This window comes from Olea europaea, unplaced genomic scaffold (assembly GCF_002742605.1).
Source record: "Olea europaea var. sylvestris unplaced genomic scaffold, O_europaea_v1 scaffold744, whole genome shotgun sequence".
NCBI classification, from domain to species: Eukaryota; Viridiplantae; Streptophyta; class Magnoliopsida; order Lamiales; family Oleaceae; genus Olea; species Olea europaea.
This window is the reverse complement of record NW_019265846.1, coordinates 95,802-115,768: the sequence shown is the minus strand read 5'-3', so window position 1 is coordinate 115,768 and position 19,967 is coordinate 95,802. Positions and strand designations below refer to the sequence as shown.

The 19,967-nt window shown below is 34.2% G+C and overlaps 1 protein-coding gene across 2 annotated transcripts in view; it reads left to right on the top strand.

Moving 5' to 3' along the window:
* The first annotated feature begins 5,022 nt into the window (after window positions 1-5,022).
* The window catches only part of LOC111391046 (cytochrome P450 71A3-like), a 28,152-nt gene continuing 13,207 nt past the window's right edge, over window positions 5,023-19,967 (top strand). The window contains exons 1-3 of one of the 2 annotated variants that reach the window (XM_023016187.1): window positions 5,023-5,574; window positions 7,828-8,227; window positions 8,337-8,766. In XM_023016187.1, coding sequence (XP_022871955.1) covers window positions 5,066-5,574; window positions 7,828-8,227; window positions 8,337-8,766 — 1,339 coding nt within the window. In that variant the 5' untranslated portion in view covers window positions 5,023-5,065. Of the gene's footprint in view, window positions 5,575-7,275; window positions 8,228-8,336; window positions 8,767-19,967 lie in introns of those variants that run through there. The other variant, XM_023016186.1, reaches the window with a different exon arrangement.

The window sequence follows — 19,967 nt, the reverse complement described above, 5'->3', positions numbered from 1 at the left end:
GCACAAAACGCACTTATCAGAAAGTATGATGTGAAGGATTTTGGATCAAAAGGAAATTTTCAAATTTCAATCATAGACCATCCTTTGTTGGAATACGTAGATAAATCAGGGCAGTCACTGGACACCATAGGCTAATTAATAACTAAATTGATGTTTGATTGTTAGTTAAATTAAGTTAAACAAAATTTACCCATGATATGTGAGTCATTGGAATGCGGCCATGTGTCAAGCGTCTAAGGAACTTCAAGCTCATTCCTTTACCCGTAAATATCCACACTCGGTGACATTTGAAGGTAATCTATAATTTGGTATTCTTACTCTAAAGATATAAAATATGATTCCATTCTTCTTTAACGTTCTCCGTTTTCCTTCCATCAAATATATTTTCTTTTGGAGAGATGTTCGTTAATAAGAGACCGATGTCCAATAAGCAGTTTTCCAAATTGATTAATGCAAAATTTTAAGATCAAGAAACTATTATAAATCAAAGAAAAGTGAATTGGGGAGGATCACACCCATACATAACAAGGGCAAGGCTGATTCCAAGAAATTCTTGTCCGAAGTACCAAGATTATAAAGCAGATTTGAATGAAGTTGCTATTACGCTAGCCGGGTACGTCAGTCTTACATTCCTTCACAAAATTTAAAGTACTACATATGGCATCGTACCAGGGATCATGATAAAGACGATTGTCCAAATGTGAAAATTACAATTGACAAAATAATGGTGCAAAGGCATAATTACAGTGGGAGAAGTCAACATGGCTGTGTGGCATCCCATTGCTCCTCACATTATCAGCATGAAATACGCAAGCCTACGGGTCAGGGGAAGGGCAGCTCGCCTAACGCCAAGATAGCCTCCTCCAAAGAATCAGGCGAGAGCAAACCACCATCCACCGTCAGATCAGCTCCCAATAAAAGAAATCAACGCCATTTTGGGAAGGTGAGAAGGTCAATCGTTATCGGGTCTCATGTTGGAGGTTCATCAGATGACTCCTAAAGGAAATATGCTAAAGAGGTAAATCAACATGCAATGGATAGTGAATGGGTTAGGAGTACTCCAAAACTAGAGTCGCCTTTATTAAGTTTAAAAACGACGATGAAGAGGATGTTCATTAACTGCATTGTGATGCCCTGTAATCTAGGAAACTATTGCTTGCAATGAATTAAAAAGAATGTTGGTTGCTAATGGAAGTTTGGGAAATGAATTCTTTAGCAACGTTTTAACCGATGGTGCATCTTTAATCGAATGTAGATTGATCGCTTGTTGACCTTTCGTATGGCTTCAATGTGAAAGATTAACCTCACCGTCGAAAGTCGAAAATCGAAATTGAACTATATGGACTTTCTGATTATTGATAGGTCTGTTGAAAATATATATACATTTCACTTATTTAAGTTCATCATTTAATAGTCACTTTCATTCATGTCTTTTGTAATTATTCATGCACACATCAATGCACTAGTTTATTCATGCATTTGAAAAATACATGATTTGTATTGAGGATTAAAATGCATTTAATAACAAGTACATGTATTAGATTAGATTCAAGTTTTATGAAACCTATAGAAGGCTTGTGATTCTACTCGTTTTCAACAAGTTATTTTGGTGTTAAGAAATAAATTGTGTGTTTACTAGAAATATTATTTTCTCCTCTTCTAAAAGTTATTGTTCCATCTCTAAGTTTCCAACAAGGTTTGTATAAAACGGCATTCCGGGTCACCCAGGGATGGAAAAGGACAATAACCTCAATCCACCACTTGCGCATGAAATTCCCACAGTTGAAGAAACCAAGGGATGTATCGCAAAATTTTCTATGTGCTCTAAGAAAAGAGGATCCCCGACCCTCGATAGTTAATATGGTCCTGATGGTAGGGCTTGCCGAGAAAAAAACCCATAGAGATTGGCTTAAGTGAATCATTTGGAAAGATGTAGAAATTGATGACAAATTGGATCATCTGGTCCAACTCCAATGCCACGACACTTGAATAGCCTAAAATCTTTCTCGTAAACTTTAATGGTCCACCTGCAAATGTTTTGGATTGTTGCTCGTCTGTCTCGAGATTTGAAACGAAATGTCGACAATATATATTTGAAACGAAAGGTCAATGAACGTAGAGATATATGAGGCCCTCGAGAGGTTGCCACCCCACCTAGGAATGCAATCCTTTGATTTTTCTTATTGATAAAACTTTGAATGCACATCCCCCCTTCCCTTTTTTTGACCCAAAATGTTGTTCCATTTTGAGTTGCTCTTGACATTTATTTTCCTTTATTATTGTACTGTATTCTAGGTTAATATAAATCGACTAGAAGCATGAATACTTGAAAATTTATTAGTATTCGTATTCTATACGTATTCAAGTTCGGATACTCTCTGATATCTATAAGATGCATTTTTTTTTTTAATTATGTTATACATTTAAAATTTTTGTTACGTGTCGGATAAAATTATTTTACATTTTTGAATTTTTTTCAATACATTTCATATATGTTAGGATACACAAAGAAAATTTTTATTAGTTTTAAACTCTTTTAAATCTCATTATTATTGTTATAGATTGACAAAAAAAAAAAAAAAATTCTTAATAGATAACTATTATCATTATCAATAACTTTATTGAAAGTATATAATGTTTATTAGAAATACAAAACTTGAGCTTTAATTTAATTGACAGCTAGAGTTTTTTCATTGAAAAAAAAAAACAATAGTATTAAATTTTTTAATACATATAAAATCGTGTTAATGGTTAACAAATATATATTTTTTATTATTGAAAATAAATAATACTATTAAATCGTATTCTTATTACGTATTCAAAATGTCGACAATATCTATTATCTGTATATAAATCGTGCTGTTACTATACTTTAGTGCGTGAATCTTTCATCCTTTCAGTATTTTATACTTGGAGGCTTTACTATCACAATAATTCAGGTATTCTAGCCATTCTTGAATTTTGTTATTTTACTTGGTTTGTTTTTCTTCACAAGTGGGTCGATAATCTTGGACTATAATATTCGCGCTATCTTGTTTACGTCTTTCACGACAAAGTGTTTCATTTTCCAAAATACTTTCTTGTTTGTCTCTTGTGTTGACGAGAATTAAAATTATTTTTTTAGTAAATTTTGATAAAAGTTGATGAAATATGAGGTTGAAAAACTATGTAACCCATAAAATACAGAGACGGATTTAGGAGGGGGGGCTGGGCTGGGCTGTAGCCCCCTCTCCCCGCCCCCCACTCAGGGCCAAGAACTTTTTTTTGAGATATTTTTTTTTTTTGGGTAAAAAACCAGTTTTTTATGTGTAAATTTTTTTCTGCATAGTAGTCCAGTTTAAAATTTTGTAGCCCGATTTTGAATCCAATCCTAAATCCGTCCTTGATAAAATATATTGTTAAAATAAATTGTTGACAATGACTTAAGTCAATATCTACCAAACAGGAGCTCGATAATAAATACCAAAATTTCCACTCCCCAAATGTCCCAAATTTTCAAAGGTTGTAGGGACACATTCTTGCCATTATTCTAACACGTTTCTCGTTAAGTAGCCGGAGACCGAGGGCGACAATGACAACGAATTTAAAAATAAAAATAATAAAAAGCCAAATGTTTGAATGCACAATATTTACTGAGACTGCAAAATTCCACTCTTTTAGATATGGAGATTACAACAAAGTATTTCTCCGAAACTCACAAAAATATAACTTGATGTATGTATAAACTCAAATTCAGTATTGTGAAATTTAGCATAAATTCACAAGCTCGCAATTGGTAGTCTTTAAAGCTTATTATTATTATTAAAAATAAAAATAATAAAAAGCCAAATGTTTGAATGCACAATATTTACTGAGACTGCAAAATTCCACTCTTTTAGATATGGAGATTACAACAAAGTATTTCTCCGAAACTCACAAAAATATAACTTGATGTATGTATAAACTCAAATTCAGTATTGTGAAATTTAGCATAAATTCACAAGCTCGCAATTGGTATTCTTTAAAGCTTATTATTATTATTAATTTTTTTTTTCAAACTAGCTTTCAATTCTGTATTTTCCCAATAAAAACAATTTTATATCTGGATTCATATCTTTTTCATACTTTTTAATCACACTTCTCTAAAAATTTACTTTTCACAAAATTTAGAGCGTGTTTGAACCTCATTTTTAGCAGAAAATGCATTTTGAAATATGGATTGATAGAGAATGTGTTGTTAAAAAATAATGAAACATTTTGAATTTATGCATCAACCTCCAACCTATTGCAAGGGGCCAGCTCGGCCCCCTTGTATACATGCCCCAGTACAAGGGGCTTTTTCCACATACATTTATTCTAAAAGTTACATTAAACAGCGTATAGGGCCTTTTCCTCGTGAACTTTGCTATAGGTACTCGGAGTTTGACACTCCGAGTAATTATCTGCTACTCACATGGGGGTCCAAGGCCCACCGAGGCCCACACCAATAAATGTGTGGGGCCCGACCCCCTCACTCACATTGGGTAACCCGACGTCGGGTACAAATGGAAATCTCCTTTCCACATACATTTATTCATTCTAAAAGTTACATCAAACTGCTCTAGCAAATCATTCTTCACTCTAAACTTGACTATGTACTTGTTTGGTAGGGATTTGGTTAGTTGATCTTTTGACCGTTAAAGATAAAGTGAGTCTTATCTGTAAGAGAAGAATTAAAAAACGACGGCTGGAATAGTAAAATAACGTTAAAAAAAATTGATTATAATTAACTTAAAATCTGTACCAGATAAGCTCTATATATATTAAAGGCTAAAAGGAGTCATCTCATAGGTCAATTTGAAATTAATAATTTTCTTTAACATTATTTACGAAATTCAACAGTGTTAAAATTATTCTTTTCCAATTGTATATGCTGAAATTCAGCAGAGGATGCAAAACGCAATTGGGAGTCTGAAACAGATCATGTTTGGCGGGCTGATGAACCACATTTTTCAAGATGGTACGGCGTTCAGGGAGAAGGGACACATTATAAATAGCAGAACATAAGAAGATTATCATGCAAGCATTCTCCGTTTGAGAAAAGAAAATGAGTTCTTTCTTGCAACTCTTACTACCTTTTGCTTCCTTCTTCTTGTTCACCATTTTGGTCTTCAAATGGTACTTTAATCCTGCTTCAACAGCCGGGAAAAGGATACCATCTCCACCAAAGCTTCCCGTGATTGGAAATCTTCATCAACTCGGCTTATTCCCCCATCGTGCGCTTCAAGCACTATCCAAACGCTATGGTCCAATCATGATGCTTCATCTCGGGAGTGTGCCAGCGGTTATTGTCTCGTCAGCTGAAGGAGCTCGGGAGATCATGAAAACTCACGACCTGGTTTTCTCAAACAGGCCAAAAGTAAGCATTCCTGATAAAATTGTTTATGGGTCTAAGGATATAGCTTTTGCGCCTTACGGTGAACACTGGAGGCAGGTGAGAAGTATATGTGTGCTTCATCTTTTGAGTTTCAAAAGAGTTCAATCTTTTCGCTATATAAGGGAAGAAGAAACGGATCTTATGATCCAGAAAATTAGGCAGTCATCTACTTCTCCCACATCAAAATTAGTTTTTTTAGTAAATTTTGATAAAAGTTGATGAAATATGAGGTTGAAAAACTATGTAACCCATAAAATACAGAGACGGATTTAGGAGGGGGGGCTGGGCTGGGCTGTAGCCCCCTCTCCCCGCCCCCCACTCAGGGCCAAGAACTTTTTTTTGAGATATTTTTTTTTTTTTGGGTAAAAAACCAGTTTTTTATGTGTAAATTTTTTTCTGCATAGTAGTCCAGTTTAAAATTTTGTAGCCCGATTTTGAATCCAATCCTAAATCCGTCCTTGATAAAATATATTGTTAAAATAAATTGTTGACAATGACTTAAGTCAATATCTACCAAACAGGAGCTCGATAATAAATACCAAAATTTCCACTCCCCAAATGTCCCAAATTTTCAAAGGTTGTAGGGACACATTCTTGCCATTATTCTAACACGTTTCTCGTTAAGTAGCCGGAGACCGAGGGCGACAATGACATCGAATTTAAAAATAAAAATAATAAAAAGCCAAATGTTTGAATGCACAATATTTACTGAGACTGCAAAATTCCACTCTTTTAGATATGGAGATTACAACAAAGTATTTCTCCGAAACTCACAAAAATATAACTTGATGTATGTATAAACTCAAATTCAGTATTGTGAAATTTAGCATAAATTCACAAGCTCGCAATTGGTATTCTTTAAAGCTTATTATTATTATTAATTTTTTTTTTTCAAACTAGCTTTCAATTCTGTATTTTCCCAATAAAAACAATTTTATATCTGGATTCATATCTTTTTCATACTTTTTAATCACACTTCTCTAAAAATTTACTTTTCACAAAATTTAGAGCGTGTTTGAACCTCATTTTTAGCAGAAAATGCATTTTGAAATATGGATTGATAGAGAATGTGTTGTTAAAAAATAATGAAACGTTTTGAATTTATGCATCAACCCCCAACCTATTGCAAGGGGCCAGCTCGGCCCCCCAGTATACATGCCCCAGTACAAGGGGCTTTTTCCACATACATTTATTCTAAAAGTTACATCAAACAGTGTATATGGCCTTTTCCTCGTGAGCTTTGCTATAGGTACTCGGAGTTTGACACTCCGGGTAATTATCTGCTACTCATATGGAGGTCCAAGGCCCACCGAGGCCCACACCAATAAATGTGTGGGGCCCAACCCCCTCACTCACATTGGGTAACCCGACGTCGGGTACAAATGGAAATCTCCTTTCCACATACATTTATTCATTCTAAAAGTAACATCAAACAGCTCTAGCAAATCATTCTTCACTCTAAACTTGACTATGTACTTGTTTGGTAGGGATTTGGTTAGTTGATCTTTTGACCGTTAGAGATAAAGTGAGTCTTACTAGTAAGAGAAGAATTCAAAAACGACGGCTGAAATAATAAAATAACGATAAAAAAATTGATTATAATTAACTTAAAATCTGTACCAGACAAGCTCTATATATATTAAAGGCTAAAAGGAGTCATCTCATAGGTCAATTTGAAATTAATATTTTTCTTTAACATTATTTACGAAATTCAACAGTGTTAAAATTACTCTTTTCCAATTGTATATGCTGAAATTCAGCAGAGGATGCAAAACGCAATTGGGAGTCTGAAACAGATCATATTTGGCGGGCTGATGAACCACATTTTTCAAGATGGTACGGCGTTCAGGGAGAAGGGACACATTATAAATAGCAGAACATAAGAAGATTATCATGCAAGCATTCTCCGTTTGAGAAAAGAAAATGAGTTCTTTCTTGCAACTCTTACTACCTTTTGCTTCCTTCTTCTTGTTCACCATTTTGGTCTTCAAATGGTACTTTAATCCTGCTTCAACAGCCGGGAAAAGGATACCATCTCCACCAAAGCTTCCCGTGATTGGAAATCTTCATCAACTCGGCTTATTCCCCCATCGTGCGCTTCAAGCACTATCCAAACGCTATGGTCCAATCATGATGCTTCATCTCGGGAGTGTGCCAGCGGTTATTGTCTCGTCAGCTGAAGGAGCTCGGGAGATCATGAAAACTCACGACCTGGTTTTCTCAAACAGGCCAAAAGTAAGCATTCCTGATAAAATTGTTTATGGGTCTAAGGATATAGCTTTTGCGCCTTACGGTGAACACTGGAGGCAGGTGAGAAGTATATGTGTGCTTCATCTTTTGAGTTTCAAAAGAGTTCAATCTTTTCGCTACATAAGAGAAGAAGAAACGGATCTTATGATCCAGAAAATTATGCAGTCATCTACTTCTCCCACATCCGTGACAAACTTGAGCAATTTATTGGTGTCAGTTACTAATGATACTATATGTAGAGTGGCTCTGGGGAGGAAATATAGTGATGGTGAAGCAGATGGAAGCAACAAATTTGAGTTAATGTTGAAGGAAATAATGGAGATAGCGGGTACTTTTAATGTAGGTGATTACATTCCGTGGCTTAAATGGATGAATATGGTGAATGGTTTGGATGCTAGAGTTGATAGACTGGCTAAAACATTTGATAAATTTTTGTCAAGTATAGTTGAAGAACATAGAAGCAGAAGAAAGCAAGAAAACAGCAGCAATGCAACGGATCTTGTGGATTTATTACTCGAAATTCAAAGCGAAAAAAAAACTAGTTTCACTCTTGATGATGAAACCATGAAAAGTGTAATTTTTGTAAGTATCTCTCGACAAGCCTGCCTTAACTCGTTGAACATTAAATATAAATAAATATTTCCCATCTCGGAAATATCAAAATTCACCTTCAATTTCTTTTTTATGACAGGATATGTTTGCTGCTGGGACTGATACAACATATACTTCTTTGGAGTGGACAGTGACGGAGGTTTTAAGGCACCCAAAAGTCATGAAAAAACTGCAAAACGAGGTGAGACAAGTAGCAGGAGGCAAGTCAGAGATAACTGAAGATGATTTAGAAAAAATGCCCTATTTGAAGGCAGTTATGAAAGAGAGCTTAAGACTACACCCTTCGATTCCATTACTCGTTCCACGAGAATCGACACAGGACACTAAAGTAATGGGTTACAACATTCCAACTGGTACACAAGTGATGGTCAATGCTTGGGCAATTGCAAGAGACCCAAAGGAGTGGGAAAATCCTGAAGAATTCAATCCAGAAAGGTTCTTTAATAATACAGAAGTGGACTTTAGAGGGTTCAATTTTGAGTACATTCCATTTGGTGCTGGTCGAAGAGGTTGCCCTGAATGTTCTTTCTTTGCTGATAGAGTTATTTTACTAGGATTCATTGTATCTACTATGAGAGTATGTACTCATGATCCCGTAAAGATTCAGGCCATTATTGGTTAGTAGACCTAAGATTATGCATGACGTTAAGAGTTTTCATGGCTTAGCTATCTTTTATCATCATTTCTTCAAGGGATTTAGCATGATCATTGTTTCTTCACGGAGTGCAAGAAGATAGGGAGAATTTCATTGGACGTGGGAAGCTACTACAGCTTTTGAGTTACTTAGAAAACGAGTGACAGAAGCTCTTGTCATGTGGCTTCATAATTTTTCTAATGTTTTTAAGGTTGAATGTGATGCACTGGGGATAGGAATAGGTGGAGTCTTGAGTCAGGAATGACATCCTATTGGTTATTTTAGTGAGAAAATATTAAATGGTGTAACAAACACATCAATGTGCTTTCACAATTCATATTATTTACTACTATGACCATTGATGTCAAAGTACATATTCATTTCCATATGTGATTTTATGTTCGGTGTATAAACATTGTGTATGTTTCTATTTTACATATAAACTATGTTTGTTTCGAATTTAGTTGAAGAAGATGTTTTATGAATATTAGAATTTTAGTTAAACATAAAGTCTAAAATTATATAAAATGTCCAAAAGTATTTAAGGATGATAAATATTAGTGGATTAATTTAGAGTGATAGATTTTAATTTGTTTTATTCTTACATATTTAAGGAAATAATGTGTTTATTTATATATATAAGTGAAAAAGATTTAGAAGAATAGCGGAAGAAAATCACAGCTCCCTTGTTTAAGGGGAATTTTTAAGAATAGATGACATTTTAGAAATATGCACGTTTAAATTTGGGGCAATTTTGATTTCTAGGCAAAATTTGATGGTGGACTTGAAATCTAGTCAAATTTGAAAGTTTTTACATAGGTAGTCATTTTTATGTAAAAAATTAAAAAAATTTAAAAAATACAAAAAAAGAACATTTTTGTAAAAATTATCAAATTCTATGTATGATTAAGATTTCGCCCTTATTAGGTGTAAACTAAAATCTAGATTTTAATTTAAATCAAAGTCAATAATTAGTTTTAACTACATATATAATGGAACCTACAACTTTTCAACTATACATTTCATCAATTTTTATGAAAATCTTTTAAAAATCTGATTTAATCCTACCAAATGGGGGCTACATAGTACGAATAGTTAGTGTACAAATCTAAAGGTAAATCAACAATTTCCAAGAGATAGCTTTGTAAGTGATACATCCTATTAAGCAATTGTAATACTATTTAGCAAAAAATTCTAGATGTAATCTGTTTTATTTGAAAATCGAAATTGAAATTTCGAAATTGCCATGTAAAAAAATTAAACTTCGGATTATTCACATGTTAAATCTAACATAAAGTTTGTGTAAATGTAAAAATGTAATTTATGTTTTTCTCTATGAAGCACGTTACACGTAAGATGGCCGAGAACTGCGTGAAAGGGGACTATCATTTGCACATCGAGTGCGGCAGACAATAAATAGAAAGGGGCAACAAATCACAAAATATACGCCATGTCCAAGAATGTTGTATTGGGTCTAGTCTGAGCTTCAAGTAACGGAAGCTTACAAGAAAGAATAAAATCTCACATAAAATTCAAACATGTTCAAGAAAGAGACAATAGTGAGAAAAATTTCTCATAATTTTTATTATAACCCAAATCAATTAATTGCCATAAGACTTATAATAAAGCAAAAACTAAAATCTAGATAAAGATTAAACTTGTGGATAACGTCTAACCCTAAATAATAACGAGAATTAAATATAGCAACTAACTCTAATTTAATTAACTAAATAAAATTATTCAAAAAAAAGAAAAGTATATTTTCGGAGCTCTAAACTATGGAATTTGACGGGAAATGGACACTGCAAGAAATTACGACTTTTAGCGCTGCTTCCACTTCTCCATAAATTCTTCTTCTTTCTATATTTCATCAAAAATGATAGCCAGCAACTTGGCTTGTGCGGAAGGGTAAATAGTGTATCTCCATTTGCTATCACAACCCCAATTGCATCAAGCACAGCATGAGTCTAGGGAGTTCAAAAGATGAAAAAAGCCTCATGTATAGGCTTTTATGACAGAAATTTGACAGGGTGTTGTCGTGTCATCATCCTGTTGGCCAATTTTTATTTTATTTTTATATTAATATCTTCCAATGAAAACTCACCAAATGTTGTTTCTGTAAAAATTCTGTTGATTTTTCTGTATTTATAGCATTGTTGTCAAAAAGATATTCATGTCATTCATTAGAATGAAAGGAATTATACCGACAGTTAAACATATAACAGATACTGTTTTGTTCCACATCTATGAAGATTTTGCTTTCGTCACATGACTTGGTGGTGGTATGTGGATTAATCAGTTCCACACCTAAATATATTTAGTTCAAGACCATAATTTACTTGGATTATTATCGACTTCGTACTAGTAATAATACAACTATTACAATCTGAATTTATATTCTTCTAATGAAAATGCCTTTTTCTACTCATTTTCTAAATCTACTTTCATTATGAAAGATATTCGCGAATTGTTGTCAAAAGGAAAATTGACCTATAATGAGTCCCTCAAAATTTGTTATAACCACATAAATCTTGTTTTCTCCGTGATCCATTATTTTCATAATGCCCATATTTTTTCCTCTGAATTATTTGGCCCGATTATAACAAGTGATGTCAGTCCCAAGATTTTGGTGGTTCTTCGGAGGGCTAAATTGGTTACTAAAGTGATGTTTAAACAAGGTTGATTGTTTCAGGGATGATAAGTATGGAAATTGAGTTCTGCTTTTGGGTCGCAACAAGATTTTTTGTTATGGCAGACTTTTTTGTTTTGATGCTAGAGGAGAAGTAATGTAAGGATTGATTATATATTTTGGAAGGTCCAACGATCACTTTGGATGCAGCTGGAGCTTATGGTTTGATAAGCAGTGACTCATGTGGAGTCATTTGTGATCAGCTTGTTTGTGGTGATTTGAGCAATAATATTGGGGAATCTTCTAGTAGCTCTGGTGGAGCTTGTTGTGATCTTATTGATCATGTTGCTCATGGTGATTTGAATAGATTTGACAACTCAGATGGAGTTGGAAGTACTCTTAGTGATTGTCAATTGTTCACAAATTATACTAGAGAGAGATGAATAAAATTGAATTATCGATTGTCAATTGTTCACAAATTATACTAGAGAGAGATGAATAAAATTGAATTATCGATTGTCAATTGTTCACAAATTATACTAGAGAGAGATGAATAAAATTGAATTATCGATTGTCAATTGTTCACAAATTATACTAGAGAGAGATGAATAAAATTGAATTATCGATTGTCAATTGTTCACAAATTATACTAGAGAGAGATGAATAAAATTGAATTATCGATTGTCAATTGTTCACAAATTATACTAGAGAACATAGGTTGAGAATTGGAATAAAGGAATAATAGGTGGAGATGGAATCTCAAACACTCTTCTCATACATCACGTGCAATTAGATAAGTATTAGGATACATATTAGTTGTTGACATAAACAACAATCAAAACTTCCTTTTGTTTTGGTTACATTCAAAATTGACATCGCATTAATTAGTACAATTCAATTTCAAACTTATTCCTCAGGGAGCGATATTTTTACTCGTAAGCTATTACTTGTCAACGATATCGTACGCTTGCAGGATTTTACATTAATTCTACCTCAACCAAAAAAAAAAAAAAAAATTATTTGTCGCTGAACTTTTAGCCAATTTTCAGTTTAGTATAAGTTCCAGTTTCGTTTCCGTAACGTGATTCTGTCCAACTTGTTCGCACAGGTTAGGGACCTTTGGCACACTTTTCACCTTTTAATATCTCCCTTTCTTTTACGAAGAGCTTCCTATGTTTTGTTGGGTCGCCAAGTTTGATTTCAATTATAAGATTGCAAATATTCGACAACTTCTAGTGTAGACAGGACACATGATAATCATTTCCAAATTTTATAAATATATACATGTTGCAGTCTCAATCTTCTTATTTCATTATTCACAAGTTGCTAATAAACAGCAATAAATATATACATGTTGAAAATCTCGGTTTTCAAATCACCATCAGCCAGCCTGTTTTCTTTATTGATTATTCACAAGTTGCTAAAACATTTCAATAAATTTATACATGCAAACAAGCTAAATCCTCTGTGGGCCCTTCACCCTCTTTAATTTATCTTCTAACTTGGAACTTTCTTATATGTTTTTTTGCGGTAGTGCTTGGTATATACCTCCTCACAATGAGGAGATCCACAATTATAAAATTCATATGAGCCCTCTCACATTATGAGAGGATCGTATACTATGGTTGACACGACCCGTCTCGAATCACCCTAGTGGACTCGAAACGTGACGTGTGTCGATGATAGATGCTGACTAGATGTCAAATTTATCACCAATGCTGACTATGAGTTATTTCAAAATGTAACAAAATCAAATGCTTATATAAAACATAATACGACGGGTCCAAATTATTTACTTTGTGCTTCATCAATATGAATTATAATACTTAATATGACGTGTGGCTCTCATTTCAAAATCGTTATGCTCTTCTAGTTAAAATGAATCAATTGCTACCTGTAGGAAAAATTACGGGAAAATATATGAGTTGATAGCTCGGTGAGTGGAGAAGTTCGAAAATAAATATATTTTTTCAATTTTACATTTCTATCGAAAATCAAATTCATATCATTTGATAATTCACAAGATAACATCATGTAATTATAACCAAAGGTGAAATATTCACACAAGGTCGTAAAATATCATCTCAAAATCATGATATAAACATCAACTAATAACCATGCTATAATCTCATCACATCAAACGCGTTGAAAAATTCACCAAAAATGTAACATCTGACTGAAATATGTAATTCACCTCTCGAGCTAAGAACTTTCCCCACGGGTCTTTTGCTACTCCGTGAACGAAAGTCGATCTCAAAGACCTCTGGTAATCAATTCTAGAACACGGTCAAGACCACTCAGTGAACTATATGTACACGGTTGAGACCCCTTCATCCCCAATCCAAGACCCCTCAATGTAGTATAGAATACGGCCAAAGCCTCTCAGTGAACTAGAAGAAATATAAAATCACCGGTACTTTTCTGATCGATCTCAAAATCATATCTCATTTTCCAATTTACATGTACCATATACAATATTTAAAACCTCACATGTATTATAAAAAAGATATTTCCATAATAACCATATAATTCGAACACATAATTGCATATAATTGCACATACTTTAATAATATATTTAATTTAGAAATACTTTAAAAATAATTACATTTTTTCACTCATAGAACTATATTTGCAAAATTAATTCGGTTGGTAAGCTGTCCCGATGTCAATATCGTCGCCTGAAATATGGTATAATTTTTAAATCAACAATTAATTATTTTAAGAAATTTCAATAATTAAACAGGCCACGCCCAAACTTAATCATTTCACGTTTAAGCGATTTACACGGTCTCTTTAATCTCTAAAACTAGTTTTTCTTTCACCTTACTCAATTTCATAATTTATTATACTGAACACATTTAATAAAATTGAATTTAATCTAACAAGTATAAAATTAGACATAACTTGACAATAAGTAACATTTTACTTACCTTTCAAAATTGAGGAATTCAAGCTTAATACTAAAAATCACTTATTTTTAAACAACCTTGTTGAAATTTCCTTTTTTTTCTTCTTCTTCTTCTTCTTTTTTCCCCCTTTTTTTCCTCTTTCTTTCCTCTTTCTTTTCTTTCTCCTTTTTCTTCCTCTTTCTCGTTTTTTTTTTTTCTTCTACCCTTTCCAGCTCTCTCTCTCTCTCTCTCTCTCTCTCTCTCTCTCTCTCTCTCTCTCTCTCTTATATCATATGATGAGAAATGGATATTAATTCACCTGCCACCCATCCAACTCTCCCTCACTTGTAGAGAGATTAGGCGGAATGTTATCGCATCTGGATAGGTACCTTTTGGGTTTGAACCTTCCGTAGCGGAATACTATTGGATTTACTTGGCTAATCAGTGAACGCGGTGTCTTGAACTGTCGGCCGTTTTTGTAAACCAAGACAATAGTATCAATACAATAACCTTCCTAACATTTTCGAGTTCATACTGTTGTGTTCATTTTGGCCCTGAACAACTATTGGATTTCATAAGTGTTTTAGAGAATTCAAGCCTTTGAAACATTCTTATAGAAGCGGCCACACTTCACACTTTTATAGGTGATCTCCCATTAAGAGTACCTGCCATACTTCACTTAGGTAGTTCAAGATATAGGAATCATTAAAAGTATAACTTAACCTAAAACTTTTTGTAGATAGCATTTCTTTATCATAGAAATGGGTAGGAGTTAACTCCGAAGTGCTTATTGAATATTCATAACTTAGTTGTCCCATTGAACCAAGATTTTGGGATCTCCAATCAGTAAGGTTGGGTTACCATTACAAAGATTCTTATGTAGTAGACTTTAAGCCCATTCCCCTTGATAGGCAGTATACTTGATCTCTTGGTAAGCCTTTGGTAAGCGGATCCGCAAGATTTTCTCTAGACTTTACATAATCTATGGAAATAACACCATTTAAGATCAACTGCTTAACTGTATTATGTCTTCGATGAATATGTCGAGACTTACCATTATACATACTACTTTGTGCTCCAACGATAGCCGACTGACTATCACAATGTATACTAATTGCAGGCATAAGCTTAGGCCAACATGGAATATCCTCTAAAAAATTTCGAAGCCATTCTGCTTCCTCTCCAGCTTTATCTAAAGCTATGAATTCAGATTCTATTGTGGATTGAGCTATACATGTTTGTTTAGAGGATTTCCAAGATACAGCCGCACCACCAACGGTAAAAACATACCCACTAGTGGATTTTGAGTCTTTTGTATCTGATATCCAATTAGCATCACTGTATCCTTCTAATACAGCTGGATATCTCGTATAATGTAATCCAATATTTGAGGTGTATCGTAGATATCTAAGAACCCTTACCAGTGCTTTCCAATGGTCATTATTTGGGTTACTTGTAGATCTAATAAGTTTGTTTACTGCATATGCAATATTCGGACGAGTGCAGTTTGTAATGTACATTAGACTGCCTCTTATTCGAGAATATTCTAATTGAGATACGGGTTCGCCTTTATGTTTGGCCAAATGTAGACTTAAGTCTACTGGTGTTTTAACTGGACTGTTATCATACATATTAAATTTTTTAAGTACAGTCTCAATATAGTGAGATTGAGACATTACAAGTCCCTAAAGTGTTTTAAGAATTTTAATTCCTAATATTACATCTGCAATACCCATATCTTTCATGTCAAAATATTTTGTCACTATTTTTTTGGTATTTGTTATCATATCATAACTACTACCCACAATTAGCATGTCATCAACATATAGACATACGATTACATATGCATTAGGTGTGATTTTAATATAAACACATTTATCACATTCGTTATTCTTCAAACCATTTGACAACATAATTTTGTCAAATTTTGCATGTCATTGTTTTGACGCTTGTTTTAGTCCATATAATGATTTGACGAGTCTACACACCTTTTTTTCCTGTCCAAGAGCGATGAAAGTTTCGGGTTGTTCCATGTAAATTTCTTCGTCTAGCTCACCATTTAAGAAAGCTGTTTTGACGTCCATCTGATGGACTTCTAAATTATGCAATGCTGCGATTGCAATTAATACTCTAATTGATGTTATCCTTGTCATAGGTGAGTATGTATCGAAAAAATCAAGGCCTTCCCTTTGTTTGAATCCTTTAGCTACCAATCTGGCCTTGTACTAATCCATCAATCTTTAATTTTCTTTTGAAAATCCATTTACAACCTAATGGTTTATTACCATGTGGAAGATCTACCAATTCCCAGGTATGATTCTGCATAATAGAATCAATTTCACTATTGATAGCCTCTTTTCCAGAATGGAGTTTCTGGACTAGACATTGCTTCATTGAATGTCCTAGGTTCATTTTCTAACATATAAGTTAAAAAATCTAGATCAAAAGATGTAGATGTTTTGGTTCTTTTGCTGCGCCTTGGTTTTTCATCACTTTGAGGATTACTAATTGCAGAATCATAAGTTCGTTTTTGCGAGCTTATTTCTTTCCTATCTTTACAAGGAAAATTGTCCTTAAAAAATACAGCATTCCTAGACTCAATGATAGTATTTTCATGTATATCCGGAATGTCAGACTTATGCACGAGGAACCGATAAGCACTACTGTTATTAGCATATCCAATGAATATGCAATCGATGGTTTTAGACCCTATTTTAACTTGTTTAGGCTTTGGTATTTGTACCTTAGCCAAACACCTCCACACTTTTAAGTATTTGTACGAAGGTTTATGACATTTCCATACCTCATAAGGAGTTTCATTCCTACCTTTGTGTGGTACTTTATTTATAATGTGGTTAGTTGAGAGAATTGCTTCCCCCCACAAATTTTGTGGTAAACCAGAGCTAACCAACATAGCGTTCATCATCTCTTTTAGAGTACGATTTTTACGTTCTGCAATACCGTTTGATTGAGGTGAATAAGGAGCTGTAGTTTGATGAATAATCCCAGAATCTGAACAAAATTCATCAAACGGTGCTCCATATTCCCCACCTCTATCACTACGAACAATTTTTATTCGTTTGCTTAGTTGATTCTTAACCTAATTCTTGTACTGTTTAAATGCTTCTAAAGCCTCGTCTTTACTCCTTAGCAAAAAGACATAATAATATGTTGTGCAATCATCTATAAAAGTAATAAAATACGTTTTACCTCCTCTAGTTTGCACAAACTTTAAATCACAAATATCACTGTGAATTAGTTCTAGAGGATTCGAGTTCCTTTCAACTGAATGAAACGGTGTTTTCGCTAATTTAGCCTCTACATATGTTTCGCATCGATGATTTTGATCAAAGGACATAGAAGGCAATAAATCTAAACTTACTAATCTTCGTAAAGTATTAACATTTACATGTCCTAACCTATCATGCCATAAGTTAGAAGACTCAATCAAGTACGCAGAAGATTTATTTTTATTAATATCAAAATCACGGAGTACAAGCAATACATTCAATTTGAATAGCCCATTGGCTAAGTACCCTTTGTCTACAAACATGCCATTTTTGGTGAGTACAAACTTGTCAGATTCAAATACCAGCCTCAACCCATTCTTGCTTAACAGAGCTCCGGATACCAAGTTTTTGCGAATATCGGGGACATGCAGCACATCAATGAGTGTTACTTCTTTCCCTGATGTCATCTTCAGCACTACTTTACCTAGATCAATAACTTTTGATGTTGCTGAGTTGCCCATGAAGAGTTGTCGTCCATTGATAGGAGTGTAAGATGAAAACATCTTCTTATCCGCACAAACGTGATGAGTAACGCTAGTATCAACGAACCATTCTCTCGGATTATCCACCATGTTTGCTTCAAATACAACAGCCGAGAGCATTAGTTCAGACACTCCGTTAGATAGTCTGTCTTCTTCAATCAAGTGCACTTGGTCCTTTTTGTTTTGCTTTTTCTACAGGCAGTCCTTTGCAATATGACTAGGCTTACCGCAGTTATAGCAATCTCCTTTGAATTTCTTCTCCTTGCTCTTTTGCTTGCCATTATTCGGGTGCTTTCTTTTCTTGCTAGTATTTGGCTCCACCAAATTGACTTTAGCCTCCATTTGCTGCTTTCCAAACTTCTTTTCAACTTTTCGATTTTCTTCCTCAATTTTTAATCTAACAATCAAATCTTCAAGTCCCATTTCCTTGCGTTTATGTTTCAGGTAATTTTTGAAATCTTTCAACATTGGTGGTAATTTTTCGATAATTGCAGCTACCTGAAATGGTTCACAGAGCTTCATGCCTTCTGCATGTAGATCGTGTAAGATAAGTTGTATCTCTTGGACTTGAGTCATTACTATTTTAAAATCTACCATTTTGAAGTCCAGGAATTTGCCTACAACGAATTTTTTCAATTCGGCATCTTCTGTTTTGTACTTCTTTTCCAATGACTCCCATAGTAATTTAGTCATTTTGACGAAACAGTATACGTTGTATAGTGTGTTGTTAAGGCAATTGAGGATGTAATTTCTTCACAAGAAGTCACTATGACTCCAAGCATCGAATGCTGCTCGTTTTTGAGAATTTGTTTCCTTCTCCTTAACAATTGGAGCATCTTCTCTCAAGATTTTAACCAGATTCAGAGTCGTGAGATAGAACAACATTTTCTGTTGCCATCTCTTAAAATCCACTCCCGTGAATTTTTTCGATTTCTCCCCATGAGCATTGTTGGGGGGTACGACATACGTACTAGGGGGTACAACAGACGTACTACTAATTGCCATTATCATTTTAAGATTGTTGAAAAATATAGGCAAATAATAGTGTATGTATATTTGGGCAGAGTAACGACGTTTGGATGGTTTTGAATGGTCGAGATAATAGTTCGACTCTTTCTCCTTAAAACGATAATGGCCCGCACTGGTACTGATGGTATTGCAGCACTCGTTTCCCAAGATACAACGACCTCGTCTTGTAATAGTAGTACTCCAAATTACAAGACCTGACGAACCCGTAAAGTTTAGATCTCTCCACACACACTGGATGACTAAAATGCACGAGAAATAATTTTCGAGGACTGAATTATGAAAGCAGAAATGATGCAGGAACAAAGGGATAATTTCGGGAGAGTAGAAAATCAATTCTGATTTTAGAATGAATTATAACTGGGGTATGGGGGGCTATATATAGATGTTGAAAGGTTGTGTCCCAACAGACACAATTGTCAAAAAGTTGTGTCCAACAGACACAAACAGTTTGGATAGTCAACCATCACAACCCACCAAATTCTAGTAGAAGCACCACGTGTCATACACAGAAAATTCGGGGAAGAAAAATAATAACATAAAAAATATATTATTATTGTTAAATAATAATAAAATAATATAATTCAAATGTTATTTTACCAAAAAAGGGCCAAGCCCAAGCCCACGACCCTGCTGTGCCAGCCGGTCGGACGGTGGCGCACGCGTGGACTTTGGCTTAACCTACTAGCATATAGGTTCTCTCCCCTTCAAAGGCTATTGGTACCCCTGGGGTCCAAACTCAAATATCAAACTTGAGCTAT